This window comes from Alosa alosa, chromosome 24, assembly GCF_017589495.1.
Source record: "Alosa alosa isolate M-15738 ecotype Scorff River chromosome 24, AALO_Geno_1.1, whole genome shotgun sequence".
NCBI classification, from domain to species: domain Eukaryota; kingdom Metazoa; phylum Chordata; class Actinopteri; order Clupeiformes; family Clupeidae; genus Alosa; species Alosa alosa.
In genome coordinates this window covers 13,872,906-13,889,957 of record NC_063212.1, presented here as the reverse complement: position 1 = coordinate 13,889,957, position 17,052 = coordinate 13,872,906, and the positions used below count along the sequence as shown (strand labels likewise).

At 41.3% G+C, this 17,052-nt stretch overlaps 1 protein-coding gene across 1 annotated transcript in view; it reads left to right on the top strand.

Moving 5' to 3' along the window:
- LOC125289183 (calpain-1 catalytic subunit-like) overlaps positions 1-17,052 on the top strand; it is a 52,972-nt gene that overhangs the window by 12,669 nt on the left and 23,251 nt on the right. The window contains 3 exon segments of the mRNA XM_048235887.1: positions 4,902-5,491; positions 9,075-9,144; positions 13,865-13,983. Coding sequence (XP_048091844.1) covers positions 5,240-5,491; positions 9,075-9,144; positions 13,865-13,983 — 441 coding nt within the window. The 5' untranslated portion in view covers positions 4,902-5,239.

Below are 17,052 nucleotides of genomic sequence, written 5' to 3'. Positions count from 1 at the left end.
CATTTTACTGCACTGTTTAACCTGTAGGATGTGTAACCACACTATAGCCTAATGTGAAGGCTACATATTTTATGTTTGAACTGCAAGACTAACACAACTGCTGAGTGTTTTTTTTTGTTTAAAGAAGACATCAGCTGAGTTAACCATGAATGAATGTTGTTACACTTTATGCTGCCATCTTTAATTTACATGCTGTCTTCTATAGGGAACTGCATGTAAGCATAGACTTCTGTTAACCTACTGTTTACACTGCAGTTGATTTGGGTGTTGTGGTAACATGTAAACAGACACACCCCATAGTAAAACATTAATCTGCAGTCACTTTGGGGGCCTATCTGGAAAGCCTACAGTAGCTTGGAATAGCAATTTGCTGCAAATTGATAGCAATTAAAACCTTAATTTAGTCTTACAATATGATTTTCTTCATGGAATACCTTAACTGTGTCCCCTGACCATACTAGAGACAAGAGGTGGTTCATGAACCTCAGAACATAAAGGAAAGCAGGAATGTTTTGATCCATGTCACTCATGTTTGTATGTGGGATGGAGGAAAGTTACCCCTTGGAAGACTTCATGAAATATTCATATACATTTTCATACCTTTCTACTTCAGTGGTTGTGATTTTTTTTTTTTTTTTTCCTAATTTTTAGTTTTATGGCTTTGGATGCCTGAACACTCCTGAGCATGTTGTACAATGAAAAACAGGGTCAGTGAACATATAATAGTTGCAGCATGGGAGCGATCTTTGTTTGGCTGCATCACAGCCATTCAGTGGGTGTGACTGTATTCTGCCACCGAGGCCAGAGGATTTAGCAACATAAACTCTCGGCCAATGAGAAACGGCCTTGTCTCTGGGGCTGGGCAGGCAACCAAGTTAGTCATGAGAGAGAGAGGGAAGGGAAAATAGACGGAAAAGAAAAAGACACACATGAAAGCCATAAGCGTGACTGAGATGAAAGAGGATGGAGAGAGAATAACAAAAACACTAAAACAGACCAACAGAGGATGTCCTATTGGTGTAAATTAGCTGAGAGCTCAACTATAGCTAACTCTCAGAAGTCAACTGGACCCCAGTGTCTCTCCTCCCTTTGCTTGGCCTCTCTCACACTGCATGTGGCAGTGTTTAGTAAGACTCTTGTTCTCAGCCTCTGGGCAATCCTCTCTCACTCACTTGTTCCAAGTGCAAGTTCAAGAGGAGATCACACCCTGCAGCCTCCTCCTCCCCTCTTATTGACCTGGACTGACCCTTCAGTTTTCAGTCCCAGTCACTCTGTAGGACCAAGAATTGTTAGATAGCATGTACCAGTATATCTTATGAGAGTGCACTTGGGAGGTTTCAATGAGTTGTGAATGATTCTGTCCAAAGGAGGACATTTTTCTTTTTTAAACCACAGCAGAATAGCATGTAAGGGCATGTAAGGCTATTTCATTGATTGAAGACGTAATAAGTTTACATCAAGTGGAGGTGAAATGGAAAGTGATTCTGCACGGTGTGAAATATGATATGGACCACAAGCTACGTGCTAGAGTAAACCAGATTCATGTGGATATGAGAACATCTAACATGATGGTGTGACTTGATGCACGCTTGCTCATATATCCTGTATCACTGATTTCCACCACCACTGCATTATAGTTACGGCTACGGGGGGAAAAAGCTCAGGCTTGGTCTGCAATGCGATCAGGTGTGGCTCAGCAGTCTAGTTCAGCAGTGTAAACTGTTGTGTGAGCAAACAGTGACTAATCCCCCAGCCATGACTGGGTTTTAGCATCAGGGTAGAACTATATGGGAGAACAAGAGATAGAGAAGAAGGGAGGGAGGGAGGGGTGCTGATGAAAGAGAGGAATGACTGTATGGTGAGTTGTGTGGTCGTTTTGTGTGTTTGTATGTGGGGGGGTCTCATAGGACCGTGCATGCTGGGTAAAAGCACAAAGAGGGGAACGTCCATCAACATCTCTCGCGCGTGACTTCTCCTGGACTCATGGACTGGAATGTCCGCCTATAGGGATGTCAGAGATGTGACAGATGCCACTCGTGTCGCTGTTTATTGCACGCTCGAGAAATACTTCTTCTTCCGCATGGCGGAGAGGAGGACATGTGGTAAGATAGGGAATCGGAGACCTTGAGGAAGAGGGGGGAAGATGGGGACAAGAAGTCCTGCAGGCTTAATGTGAAGAAAGACAAATGGCAATGACAAGAATGCATAGACAGGGATTTTTTTTTTTTTTTTTATTATCAGTGGCTGTAGGCCAGTGCACCTGGGGTGTGAGAAACAATTAGGTAGAGAGAGAGAGAGAGAGAGAGAGAGAGAGAGAGAGAGAGAGAGAGAGAGAAAAAGCAATACCACAGATGTGATCATGCCTGTTTATTCTCAGATATGAAAGTTTTTGTCCTCTAATCATTAAACCTTGTTGAGTCAGAGGTTCCTGATTAAGTTACAGTTGCATGTGTTTCTCCTCCTGGGACACTCCTCCCACTCAATCACAGTGGAAGTTTCCAAAATGACAAGCATCTTCCTTTCGTCTGGAAGGAGAACCCTGTCAGCAAACAAACCCCTGTCTGTGATTTGAAATCTGTAAGGTTCACAGTGACACAGGAGAGAAATCTGATCTACTGTATGTTTTGTGTATGGTACATCAGCCAAAAAGGCACGTGCCAAAGATTTAATCACTGGACAGAAATGTTACAGATTTATTCTACAGCTACCACTCTGCAGAACACTGAATGCTGCACCACACTATTGAATGCAACTGTATGTTCTTGTATCATTCAACCAGAAGGGAAGTGCTAATTCTTTAGTGAAGAATAACTAGAAAACTGGACAGTGGCCAATATGGAGAACAATGTGTGGTGCTACATTTTTTCATACAAGTTTTAAAAAGGGAAACCGTTTAACTCTCTGTGCACCAGTCTCTTTCTCTGGTGTTGTTTACTTTCTATAAGACTCTCTATCATGAATGAAGTCATGTGCCGTTATGGCCCGTTATCAAGGCACGCAGGTGCGATTTACGTCTACTCGAGCACACCAAACCCACAGCAGGACCGCAGGGGACAATTAGCCAGGGCGTAACAGAGATAGCGTGTGAGAGTGAGTCACTCGTGTTGGGTTAGCAAGCATGTTGGGTGCTATGCTCTGAAGTCGGCATTATGACTGGTTTTGTGGATTCTTTTATGCACGGGCGCTCTCACCTTCAAGGTGCTGGATGAGTGACAGTGAGCCGGTCTTGGGAAAAATGCACATGCTGAATTGTTTATTTACCTGCTTAGTAGTAGAAAGCTGTTGGTAATGTCAGAGGGTGCGTCTCCCTTGCATAATCAAGTCCCAACCTGAAGACATGCCATAAAACTACAGTATCTCGCCTGGAATATATCCACTGTATGTCAGCTAACAGCTAACTTTAACTCTCCTTCAGTCCATGTCAAGTTGTCTAGGTGTTGCAATCAGTACAGCTCTGCCCAAACTTGAAAATGGCTTGTTCAACACATGAAGGATGCAAAGGGACAACTCAATTCCTTTTTGGTGTTTTATTTTTCTTCCAGATGGTTCTGATGGCATTGGTAATATGTTGAAACAGTTGAATTGTTGTATGAATTGAATGTCCTAGGATTAGGGACTATGGACTATGGAATAAGGAATAGGTTGATAACCTTAAAGATAAACAAAAATAAACATGCATTACTTCACACAATAAACAATGCATGGTAAAGCAACAAAGCAATGAACAAAGCACAAAGCAGCCCAAACAAAGCAACTCCTTACACATCTCAATCTCAATGTAATCCACTATATCACTTTAATGCAATTACCTCCACTACCACATTATCTGCACTAAAGAAATACATATATAATTAAACATATAATTTGTGTTAAGCACTAAATGCAACATACAGTTGTAAATCATTCCAAACATTACATACCAGTTGCGTCTTTAGGGTTGAACAATGAGCTGTCTTTCTTGTTACCAGGTTCAGGAATCCAAGCAAAGGGGTGACCAAACTAACTCAAACATTTCATGCCCATGCTTATTTGGCAGGTGCGCAGGTAAAAGCAGTCCCTCCAGCAGTGCTGACTAAATCGTATGCATTTGGGTTCTCTGCCCTCTTCAGGCCTGGAGTTGGAAAAGCTGTGGTTGTGCTCAGTTGTGGCGTGTGCTCATGTATTGTGATTATTGTGACATTATTGTTTATATGTGATTAGGTCATTCTCTTCTTTGACGAAACAGTTCAGGAGCAAACATGGTTTTGTAGCAGTGTTATTACTGGTTTGCCTTAGCCATCTGTAGTAGGCAGTGTGATTCTAGTGCTCTAGAATGTTTGGGTACGTACTGCTATTTCTCTTTGGTTGAAGCAGGAATGTTGCTATTTTGGGCCTCAGGATCAGCGACTTGAAAGTAATCTAATTACTGTCACTGGGCTTATTGTTAAGGTGTGTGTCACTCACAAAGCAGGAGAGCACATTTAGATGTGTGTTTGATTTACAGTCGATATTAAATTACACCCCCTGTCATTTTATATCATGATGTCTTTAATAATACAGTTATGCTTCAGGGCATATTTCCAAAGGGACTTCTATACTATACTGACCATTAAAGACATTATGGGATGGGATCACTTTACCTGGATGATGTTAAAATATTCTCAATCATCACACTGCAGTTTACACTGATGCCATCTCTTTTGCAAAAATCAGACTCATGTTCACGTCACATGTTGCTCACAGAACAGTGATGGCTTGGCTCGTTTCATTACCTTAAAAACCCACAGAGCACATTACGGAATCTGTGAGTTTGTGGTTGTCATGTTGTGTCTTTCCTGAAACAAATTGTCACCTTACTCTCTCTCTTTCTCTATCTATCTATCTATCTATCTGTCCATCTATCTGTCTATCCATCCATCCAGGAGCAGTTGGAGGTATCCGTCTGGCAACTGGAGCCTGAGCTTCCCTTCCTCCACAGGACCTGAGTGCTCACCTCTGCCAGTCTTCCCCCTCCTCTCCCTCCAGACCTCATCAGTTCATTCACACCTAGATCTAAATATACCACAGCATCACTTCTGTCTGGATTCCCCAGGATCATCTGCTTCTGGATTGGCTGAAATCGCACTGTGCTGTGCTTACTGATTCCAGCAGAGAGACCCACTTGAAGTGCCATAGTTGCTGGGCGGGTTTTCAGAGTTGGGGTTTTGTTTGGGGGGTTCTATTGTTGTTACCGTGGTTACGCATCACTAATTGAAGAAGGATGGAGGCGCCGTTCGCCATGGGGATGGCTGCCAAGCTGCGCAACCAGTGGGACCGTGAGCAGGGTCTGGGCCAGAACCACAACGCCGTTAAGTTCCAGGGCCAGGACTTCGAGTCTCTGCTGGCCCACTGCCTCCAGACGAGGACGCTGTTCGAGGACCCGCTCTTCCCGGCACAGCCTTCTTCACTGGGCTTCAACGAGCTGGGGCCGCGGTCCTCCAAGACTCAGGGCACGCGGTGGATGCGACCCCCGGTAAGAAGGAAGCACTAAGGTCAACACTGACCTTCACAACGGTGATACATTTCAGATGAAAGATTGAGACCACATGCACAAACGGGGGAAAAAAAGATTCAGGCTGGTGGAAATAGTGCTGTGCATTTTCACAATAACACTACTTTCACATAAAAATTGTGACACATGAGGCAAAATGGAATAGTTTAAAGGAATTATCCGGAGTAAAATGCACTTTAGATCAATTTACGGATTATTGGGATTACATACGTTGAGTTGACATCAAAATCATGTTGATTTTTCGGATGTGTTTGGATTAGCCTGGAAGTGACCGGGCATGTCATTTACCACTTTACAGTTCCAAACAACCACTTACGTGGTGTAATGTTGTCCCTAAAGGAACATGTCTTTATATTGGTCGGGATAGAAGTCAGAATGAATTTCATCGCCAAAATGCTGCTGCTGCAGCTGCCATCTGCAGCTGCCATGAAATCGTAAATTGACATGCCCAGCTCTGGTCAGCTCTTCCAGTTTTTTTTTTTTTTTTTTTTAAAACATAGTTTTGAAATTTAAAATGAAGTTGGACTAACCGCGTAAGGGTGTGTGTTTGTTTGGAACTTTATCAAAACACATCCTAATGACATTTTGACTTTAAAACGGTTTTCGACTTTCTCAAAAACATCAATGACATGATTTTGATGTCTTTACTCCCAATCATCCGTAAATTGATCTAAAGTGCATTTTACTCCGGATAATTCCTTTAAGGCAGTGAAGATAGTGCTGCACTGTTTCACAACAGTAATATCTTCACATGAAAGAGTGTGGCACAAATGGAAAAAATATGTTAAGGGTGCACAGTGTTGAAAGGATAGTGAGGTCCATTATGCCCACACACACTTTGAGTGCAGTCTGAATGGATAGAGAAATCAAATCTTTTTGCAAGCATTTCATCCTTAACAGGACTTACAGAATGCAGCATGTAGCTCTAAGCTAAATAGAGTACTGAAATGAGAAAGCCTTTGATCAGCTGGCTTGGGTGCCCACTCAGGCGCTCAGCATCTCTCAGTGTTGTGTTGACCGAGTCCAAGACTCTGGGCTGCAAAAGACCAACCTGTGAGAGGATGTGACCAGTATTAGTCAAGCAGCAGGATAATAATCACAATCTCTTCCTGTTCACAGCTTGACTTGTTTTTGTTTCCTTTATTGGTGACAAGAATTTGCATAATCTTTGAATAGAGAAAAATAGTTTCACAGCATATAGCTCCAAACTGTATCACAAAGTTAGAGAGATTTAACATAAACGAGCACCTGTGGTTTGGCCAGTTGACCTATCCAACACAAATAATCTGTAGGTCTATAGGTATAAGTATACATCTAAAAGTGATTAGAAGGTTCTAGGCTGTAGAATTGCATCGTGCCATACACTACTGATAATTCCGAGCGGTAGCATGGTGATGGCAATCTCTTCCTGCCCCAGCTGGATTTGTTATTGTTATTTCTCTGGCTCCCACTCATTGGCCAGAGCCTGCTGTGGAGACAGGTCTTCATGGTTTAGTAATGAGCAAGGCAGAGCAGCAGCAGCAGCAGCAGCAGCAGCAGCAGCAACAGCGGCAGCAGATGTAGCAGGCTGCTCAATTTGGCACGACACCAGTCACGGTCGCGGTCCCGGGGGAGCACAAAGCCTCGGTCTCACTGTCTAACCCACTCGCCGTCAATTCGCTCTCTCCTCTGCTTCACCCCCGTCTCTCTCTGTCTGGGTTACTGCCCTTTTTTTTCTCTTTCTTTCTTTCTTTCTTTCTTTCTTTCTTTCTTCTCTTCCTCCCTCTCCCTTCCTCTGTCTGCCTTTTTTTCCACATTACTGACAATATTAGACTATTTTCAATTAAATGATGTGTAGACAAATGTCTATTACTCCATGACAATACAGCCATTCTTTGTCGATATTTTTTATTTACATGATGCTCATTCATTATGATGAATAGTTGATAGTTGATGTTGATGTTGAATAGTTGATGACATGATAGTTGGAGTATACAAAGTACAAAGAGCTACAAAGTAGGCCTATTATGAGTCCTTTATTCATATGCTGGTTCAGTAAATGTGTTACATGTTATGCAGCCCCCCTTCCTTTCTCCACCCATAACCCATTTCCCAAGTTACAGTACCTAGTACGGCCTTGCTTGTATGGCTTGTGCTGATATTGCAGATATCTCTCAGCGAAAGCCACACTTTTATCACTGCATGAATTTTTCAGGCTCTCCCACCCAGGCCCTCGCATTCTCAGTCCCCAAAATACAAATTTAGCTGTAGGTGTCAGAATGTATAAATGTTAACAGTGCAGTAAATGTGATCATGACACTCTGGAATGGTCTGAACTTTGACCCCATCCTCCCTCTGAGTTAAGTATCGTCCAACTGCTTGTTAAGCATCGCCCAACTCTCTGGGAAGCTCAGCACGTTACAGACTGTCAGACAGGCCAAACTAGCCTATATTTGCAAATGTTTCAGAATGGAGGTTATCTTCATGGCAAGTTACTGTTGGCAAAGACTTTGTGAAGTTGAACATATCTCCTAAATATTTAAAACATCTGCATCAATGCCAGGTTGTACTTGGTACTTGGGGTTCCAAAAGCGACAGAGACTCCAAAATAAATCAGTGTTTTTTGGCACCGTGGATGGGAGGGGGAGTTTAAATAAAACAGACAGTGGAATGTGAGTGATGGAGTAATAAAGTGTGAATGTTTTGCTGGTAAAGTGGTCATGAGTAATTCATGAGGTGAAGTCCCAGCAGTGCTGTGATGCTGGTCAGAAAGGACACAGACAAGGATGGAGGATGAAGTGAAGAGAGAGGGTGATTGTTATAGGTGTGTGTGTGTGTGTGTGTGTGTGTGTGGTGGGGGGGGGGGGGGTTGTGTATCTGCAGATCAGTAGATTGTGCAAGCTAATAGCTGAGGAGTCACCACACATGCTATGGTACCTTTGCATGCTGGGTAGAAGAAATAGATAGGGAGAGAAAGAGAACTGTAGGACAGTCACTAACTGGGGTTGAACGTAAGAAAAGGAAAGTAGAAAGAATAAAACCCGATTATAACAGAATTATGGTGTGTTCAGTAGTGACCGTGGTGATGGCAGGGTGGGAGACTCCCTAATTTGGTTAAAGGTATATTGTTTTGCATGAGATCACTTCCTGCTAGAATGAGGGGGGTTGTGGGATAAAGAGGCCGGTCTGAAACGGGAGGAGTGGAGGAGAGGAAGAGCTTGGCGAGGGGAAGGGAGACAGACCATGTATGGCAAATACAGGAGCTTTGATGCATACCAGTGATTTAGTTTACGGCCCACTGGCTCAGCTGTCAGCACTGTATGTGCACATCTTTATTTGCAGTGTGTGTGTGTGTGTGTGTGTGTGGTGCGTGTGTTTGTGTGTGTCTGTGTCTGTGTCTGTGTGTGTGTCTGTGTGTGTGTGTGTGTGTGAGTGAGAAAACTCATAAAATTCCACCCTGTGTGAGAATATATTAAGTATCTGTCAATACGGTATGAATAATTTCCCTCTAACAGTGTTTGTGTGTGTGTGTGTGTGTGTGAACCCCTGTGCCCCCCCTCAACAGGAGTTCTGCTCTCATCCCCAGTTCATCATGGATGGAGCCACGCGCACAGACATCTGCCAGGGAGTACTTGGTGAGTCTGTGACCTGTTACCTTGGCAACAGCATCAACCCAACACCAACCAACCCCCCCCCCCCTTTTTTTTTTTTTTTTTTCACACTAGGAAGACTAGTCAGGGTGTAATAGCTAATGCATGGAGAAAGCACTTAAAGAGAAGACCCAGGGAGAGAGTGAGAAAGGGATAGAAGGAGAGAGAGAGAGAGAGAGAGAGAGAGAGAAAATGCCAGAATGACAGGAGGTCAGAGGATTTCAGTGTCCCTTGTAGTGCCTTACTCTGAGCACATGTATAATTTACGCCAAACTCCGCTCAACAAAAGGCTGACACACTCATCTACATCATTCTGGTTTTCTCCCTCCATTTCTTTCTCACTCTCCCTCTTTCTCTCTCTTCCCTTTCTTATTTCTTTCCCAACGTGAAGCAGTCCTCCACCCTTGTGTATCCTGTCAGTTTACCTTCCTTTTCCATGTGTGCATCTTCCATTTTTTCCCCTTTTCTCTCCGTCTCTCTTTCTCTCTCTCTTTCTTTTTTTGGTTCCTCACTGTTACATCTCTCTTTCTTTTTCCCACTGTCATTGTTTCTCTCCCGATCCCTCCCTCCCTCTCTCCCTCCTTCCATCCCTCCCTCTCTCCCTCCTTCCCTCTCTCTCTCTCTCTCCCCCTCTCTCTGTCATCTCTGCTTGCTCCATGTAAAAGGCATTTGAACTCAGCATCTGTTGAGACAGATGAAGCCTCTCAGCATTAAATCTGCCGCATCCCCGGGCTGACTCAGGGAAAGAGCCACTTCCAGGGCCGGCGCAGTACACAGAGTCACACCACAACACACAGACCCAGAGCAGGACCAGAGGAGAGGGGCGCTTGGCTAGGAGAACTCCCCCAGTCACAGTGGCCTGGAGTGGGGTGGTGGTGGGGGGAGGGGGAGGGGGGGGGGGACGCACACTGCAATGGCAACTTTTGCTTTTATCCAGTATACAGCTTAGACTTCCCTCACTAGATCTATAGACATGATTTAGGACAAGACTGAGGGGCTATCAGCCTGATAGTGGACAGCTTTGGCAGATTTGTGGGCGTGATTTAGGACAAGACTGAGGGGCTATCAGCCTGATAGTGGAGGTAAACATGCTTTGATTCCAGTCATGCTGACCTGGGGTGGGCTGGTAGTGGTGGAGGGGCGGGGATGCACACACTGTGTGGCACTAAAAGAGAGAAAGAGAGTGAGAGAGATAAGGATGGATCTGGTACAGATCCTTATACTGGATGAGCTGTGTAATCCTGACTCAGCTAAGTCAGGTTTTGTCTGATTGGGTAGATGAGGATGGAAGGTTCAAAATCATGTCCATTGTCTGAAATTCCATACTACACTGCTATGTGATATCTACATTGAACATGCCAAAGGTCACTCAGAAGCAGTGTTGGGAGTAACGAGTTACAAAAGTAATGTAATTACTGTAATATATTGCTTTTTGCTGTAACACGGTAATGTAAGGCATTACAAAAAACAATTGGGTAATATTTTACTCGGTACAAACTTAAGTAACGCACATTACAATGCATTTTAACCTGAAATTAAGTGGTGTTATGTTTTGATACATATTCACAAACAACTGCGCAAAAAGCAGAACGTATCTCCTGTTACTGGTTGAAGATGACTGTGGCTGGCTGCAACTGACTCGATGGACATAAGCCTACACTCATTATTTTCAATTTATCAGAGACAACTAGGATATGAAGAACAGTTAAGTGCACTTTGTGTGTGAAACCGAAAGATCTCTATACCTCGCGAAATAGCACAATTAATGTAATGACACATCTAGAGCGGTGCCACGCTAATCGTTTTGATTCTTGATAAAGCATAAATGCTCTTCATGACTTGACTTGCGACTCCACTCAAAAGACTTCAGACTTGACTCGGAGCTTCGAGACTCCTGAACAAGCTGTATTTCATGCAATTATTGCTTTTTTAATCTAAATTTATTCATGTATTTCTATTTTATTTTACTGCTATACACTTTGTGAAAAGTATAACAAGTGGCATGGCCCCTTTGCTATAATGTGCAATGTAACGCATGCGCTATGTGCGCACACTCACAGATATAAATGCATTGACCATGGCGACAAGAAGTCCTCCCGGAGTTGTGCCTTTTATTTTTACTTTCGGTTACAAAAACTTTGTGCACAGAGAAAATAAGCAAACAGCTACATGCAAGGTGTGTGGCACCAGGATAAATTATGCCTATTCAACAGCGTTATGATTTTATCAGGCATCTTCAAACACACCCAGATAGGTCAGTCTCTTAGGCCTAGCAAATAAAATACCTAAAATTTTTAATGTATCAAAATAAACTACAAAATACAGTAACCATATTATGTATCAAAATAAAATACTGTATTTTTGTATTTAGAAAATACTCAAAATACTTTTTTTCAAGGAAGTATGGAAGCACTGCAAAAAAAGCTTTTTAATATCCCAAACATTTAGCCTATTAAAACTATATAGTAAAAAACAATACAATTGGCCCGTCATACCAAATAGTATACCGTATGCAAGTCCATTTAGTGTGATCAGAAGAATAATTCAAGAATTTACAATTACATTTAGTCATCTAGCTGATGCTTATCCAAAACGACTGACATAGCTTTCAATTAACCACATTATAATCAATAGGCCAAAATCATAATTGTGTATCTGTGCTGAATTTCGTAATGCAAGTCCAGTGCAGGACTGAATAAGAAAATCATAAGCCTATGTATCTTGAAGTTCCAGTATGTGAGAAACTTGATATGCTTTAATATCTCCAACCTCAAGTATGCAGCTAATAAGGAAATAGAATTGTTATTTAATTAAACAAGGTGAACTTGTCCCCACTGTAGAATGCCGAAAAGGATGCTACAAGGAAGGGAATTCAAATCTGACATTTTTTCTGTTAAAGATTGGCATGGAGACAATAGGATATGGTTGCTTTTGTCGGTGTCCTTATGTGAACTTGCACAGGTAAACATGGTGGAACATTTACTTTTAAAAAATGGCCTGATTGTGTTGATAAAAATAAAGTGTTGAAAATAAAGTCCTCTGCAATGTCTGCAGCAAGGAATTTGCATATCACCGGAGTTCATCAACTCTATAGTCGCACATCAATGCAAAGAAATAAGTGTTGACATTGAGGGGAGTGTTAATTTATTTTCATTGTGTCCCCTAGTATATATCTGTGGCCTGGTATGTGAAAAAAAAAAACTTCTTCCCGAAGCACTGTTGAATTTATTTCCTCAGCATATTAGGTCATATCATAGATTATTATGGCCATTATTTGAATAGTGAAAATAATAATAAAAGAGTTTTTGAACTTTAATGTCACTAATGCTGATTATTCAATGATTCATTTGAATTTAAATATTTAAAATACTTTTGCAGCAAAAATTATATATGCAATTAATTTAGATTAATTAATCACAGAGTATGTAATTAATTAGATTATTTTTTTTAATCGATTGAAAGCCCTACTAATTACCAATTATTCATTACACCTTTGTGTAGTATCTACTTTTTTTGTGTTTTTCACATGTAGTATTTTGCAGTATTTCTAAAATACAAAAATACACACCAATAAAGTATTTTGATACAAAATACAGAGCCATTTCCTTCAACCCAATAAAATACAAATGACAAAATACTATTTTGTATTTGAAATACAAATACATATTACATGTTTCAGAAATATTACCCATCCCTGGGAACAGGCAGATTACATCTTTATAGTTGTCCATATGATACACATACTTAGGTTAATACTGTATTTCACCAGTTGGGGCACCAAAATGGCCAGCAGCGGCACTGTGTAGCCTATCTTGACAAGTTTTGGGTTACAATATACAGGTAGTGGGCTCTCTGTTGATTTTAATGAGTAGGCCTAAGCCTAAAGTTACAGCATTTCTATCACAATTGACCAGACTTCAACCTTTTGTCTGCTTTTAACAAAATTCTGGCTATGAGTATTCCTTGTATTGCATCATGAGCCATCACTGCGCCTATTGCATTCTACTGTTGTTAGCCTTAAGCCTAGCTCAGGCATTATGTTCTACCACATCGCCCTCCATTAGAAGTGCAATGAGCTGCATTGAGCATAATAAACTGCATTTAGAATTCCAAATCCATATTTCTAGATATTTTGGTAAAAGTAACTTAAAAGTAATACAATAGTAGTGTAATGCCTTACAATTCAGAGACAGTAATATTATAATGTAACAAATTACTTTGAAATGACAGTAATAAGTAATACATAATACATTACGATTTTGAAGTAACTTGATTACATCTTGAACAAGATTACTTCAAGAAGATTACTTGTCTTGGTTTTGCTGAATGGCCAAACAAACAGATCTATTCTTAGCTATTCTTAGTGAAATGCAGTGTGGCGGCAGCTTGGACACCTGCTGTGGATGAGCACTGTACTCACTCACCATTGGGCCTATTGGATTACATAAGTGCATAGGTGTATTTGAAGTGACCTTGATGTTTAGAACAGCTCAAAATATATTTTGTTTTCTTTGGGGAAATGACTGTAGCTGTACATTTAGGGGTCAGATTATGACATTTACTGACAGATACATTCATGTTGGTAAAAGTGAGAATTTATGGTAAGTCAACAGAATGCAAATGAGCTGATACTACCGGTATTCACATATGAGCATAGGTAACCTTATATAACAGCTCAGGTGGTAACATTTTTCTGTGTGTGTAGGTGACTGCTGGTTGCTGGCGGCCATTGCGTCTCTGACTCTGAATGATAACCTTTTGCACCGCGTCGTGCCTCATGGCCAGAGCTTCACCACCGGATATGCTGGAATCTTCCACTTCCAGGTAACTTCCACTTCCAGGTATCTTGATATCAGGCATAATTGTCATGTACATGTAAGCCATTTTTGTCAACTAGTTAACTAGTGAGCCATGTTTGTGTGAACTAGTTAAATAGTGAGGGCCAAAATATGCACACTAGTTAACTAGTGGGAGCCAAAAGGCTCACTAGTTAACTAGTGAACACATTTTAGCTTCACTAGTTAACAATGATAGCATTGCTGATGTGGCAGTGCAGTTAATGTGTACAATCTTTTGTTTTCAGTTATTAATCAGAAAAAAGCGACTGAATGGATACATTTATGTCTGTGGTTGCCTAGCAACAATAAACAAAGAATAATATTAAAATCGATCCCTTGAATCTTTGGTGTGGATCACTAAGAGCTCACTTGTTAAAGCATGGGGTTACCCTGTTATTATTAAAAAACATTTTGACAGAATATGAGATACTGCATACTGCAGGCTCTGCTTTACTATCCATACTGAAGTACCGTTGCAGAGCAGTGTGTCACTTTAGCCACTAGGGGCACCCATCAGGACCTGATCGCGAGGCTATGAACAGTAAATTTACATTTAGACTGGGTGGGATTCTTACATAATACCCAATAGGAGTCTTCTACCCACCCTCTCATTAGAATTTGCATAATAGCCGTTTCAGGCACTAGTTAACTAGTGAGCTGCTTCACTGCCACACATGCAAACTAGTGAGACTTCAATTGTTCCACTAGTTAACTAGTGGACAAAAACATTCAGCTTGTTTCTCTTTTTAGGTGTAACAAGTTAACTAGTGAACAAAATATGCATGCCACTAGTTAACTAGTAAGGCCCACAACACCCTCACTAGTAAACTAGAGGGTATTTTTGCCTTTACATGTTAACAAGTGACCATTTTGGCATCTCACTAGTTAACTAGTGGAGTTGAAATGGCCTTCACTAGTTAACTAGTATGTTTTTGGAGCACACTAGTAAACTAGTGACACTTTTGCACCTCACTAGTTAACTAGTCGAATGGAAATTGCCATCACTAGTTCACTAATGGGTGTTTTGGTGCACACTAGTAAACTAGTGACAGTTTTAGACCTCACTAGTTAACTAGTGGGCATTTGTGTCTTCACTAGTTAACTAGTGAGCAGTTCTGCCTTCACTAGTTTACATGTAAGTGTCACATTGAAGCCACTAGTTTACTAGTTAAAGTTCCTTTGGCCAGCATGTTAACTTGTGTGCCACATGCAAATGTTGTGGGTGGGATTTTGTGAAATTCTGCTGTGATTGGTTGTCATGTTCTATTTGGACATAGGAGCCAATAGAAAGCCCTCAATTTCAGAGTTCTCTGCCTCCTAATTTTAATTCTGTGCCACTAGCTGACTAGTGTGAATTTAGGCTTCAACTAGTTTACTAGTATACATTTATGACCTCACTAGTTAACTAGTTTGGACAAAGGATGCATCAACTAGTTAACTAGTGAGGAGTTTTGCCTTCACTAGTAAACATGTGCACATTTTTGGCTGTCACTAGTTAACTAGTGAGACCCAAAAGCCTTCAACTAGCTGACTGGTATGCATTTTGGCCTTTACTAGTTAACTAGTGGACATTTTCTGGCTCTCACTAGTTAACTAGTGAAGCTAATATGTGTTCACTAGTTAACTAGTGGGCATTTATTCTGTCACTAGTTAACTAGTGTGCACAAACATGGCTCACTAGTTAACTAGTTGACAAAAATGGCTTTCATGTTGGCCTGATATCAAGATATCAGAATAAATGCTCTGCCGCTGGCCAAATTACATAGAAGTTAACAAGTGGGAATTTGACATTCAGTAGTCAGCTAGTAAACATTTTTGTACCTTACTAGTAGACTAGTAAAATATAGAAGTCTTTAAACTAGTTAACTAGTGCACATGAACATGCTAAGCATTACTAGTTAACTAGTAAGATATGAAACATATGAACTAGTTAACTAGAGAGAATTTGGGCCTTACTAGTTAACTAGTCAGCATTTTGGCTGTCACTAGTTAACTAGTTCACACAGAAATGGCTCACTAGTTAACTAGTGGACAGAAATGGCTTGCATGTACATGACAATTATGCCTGATATCAAGATATCTGAATAAATGCTCAATCTGAATAAATGCTCAATCGGCTTGCCAAACCTACCTGCATCTTGTCTTGGTTCCATTTATATTATCTTCTTTTCATCATCTTACCTTTCTACCTGTCTTCCTCATCCCTCTCTTCCTTCCTCTCTCTCTCTCTCACTCACTCATTCTCTCCATCCCTCTAATCTTCTTTCTTTGGTTGTGAAGTTTCTCGGTGATACATAAAGGCACATCTTGTGCTTTGAAATTGTTCCTGTAATGGAGATTGGTTGTATGCCTTCCTTGGATAGGGTGTTTGGTTTGAAATGCTTTCAAAGCAAGAGACAACTGCAATGATTTTCAGTGCAGGATCCCGTGTGTGTGTGTGTGTGTGTGTGTGTGTGTGTGTGTGTGTGTGTGTGTGTGTGTGTGTGTGTGTGTGTGTGTGTGTGTCGTGTGTCTGTCTATCTGTCTGTCTGTCTGTGCTATTTGAGCTTACACTCAGCACTATCTTTCTTGCATCTCTTTGATACTGTAATTAGTCAGGATAAAAATATCGCTGTTGATAAAAATATAGCTGGGCGACAAAAGCGGTGTGAGAAACCAAAGGTTTCTGTCACTAGTGAGTAAACATCACACGCCCAGGCTTTCTGTGCCTATTCTTGTGTCAATGTCTCACTATCAATCTCTGTCACGCACGCATACACACCCAGCCACTCACTCACCTACGTATACACACAGATATTCAGTCACCTACATGCACACATACATTCACACACAAACATGCAGACACTCACCCCTTTACAATTTCACACACACAGAACAAAAGAGACAATACATCCGCTTAGGAGTGAAGTGAATATATACTTTCAACAACACCCTCACCCTCTTACACACACACACACACACACACACACACACACACACACACATACACACACACCCTGGGGTGTGGTGAAATGTGATATACTAAACATACAGAATGATGCACATAATATGACAC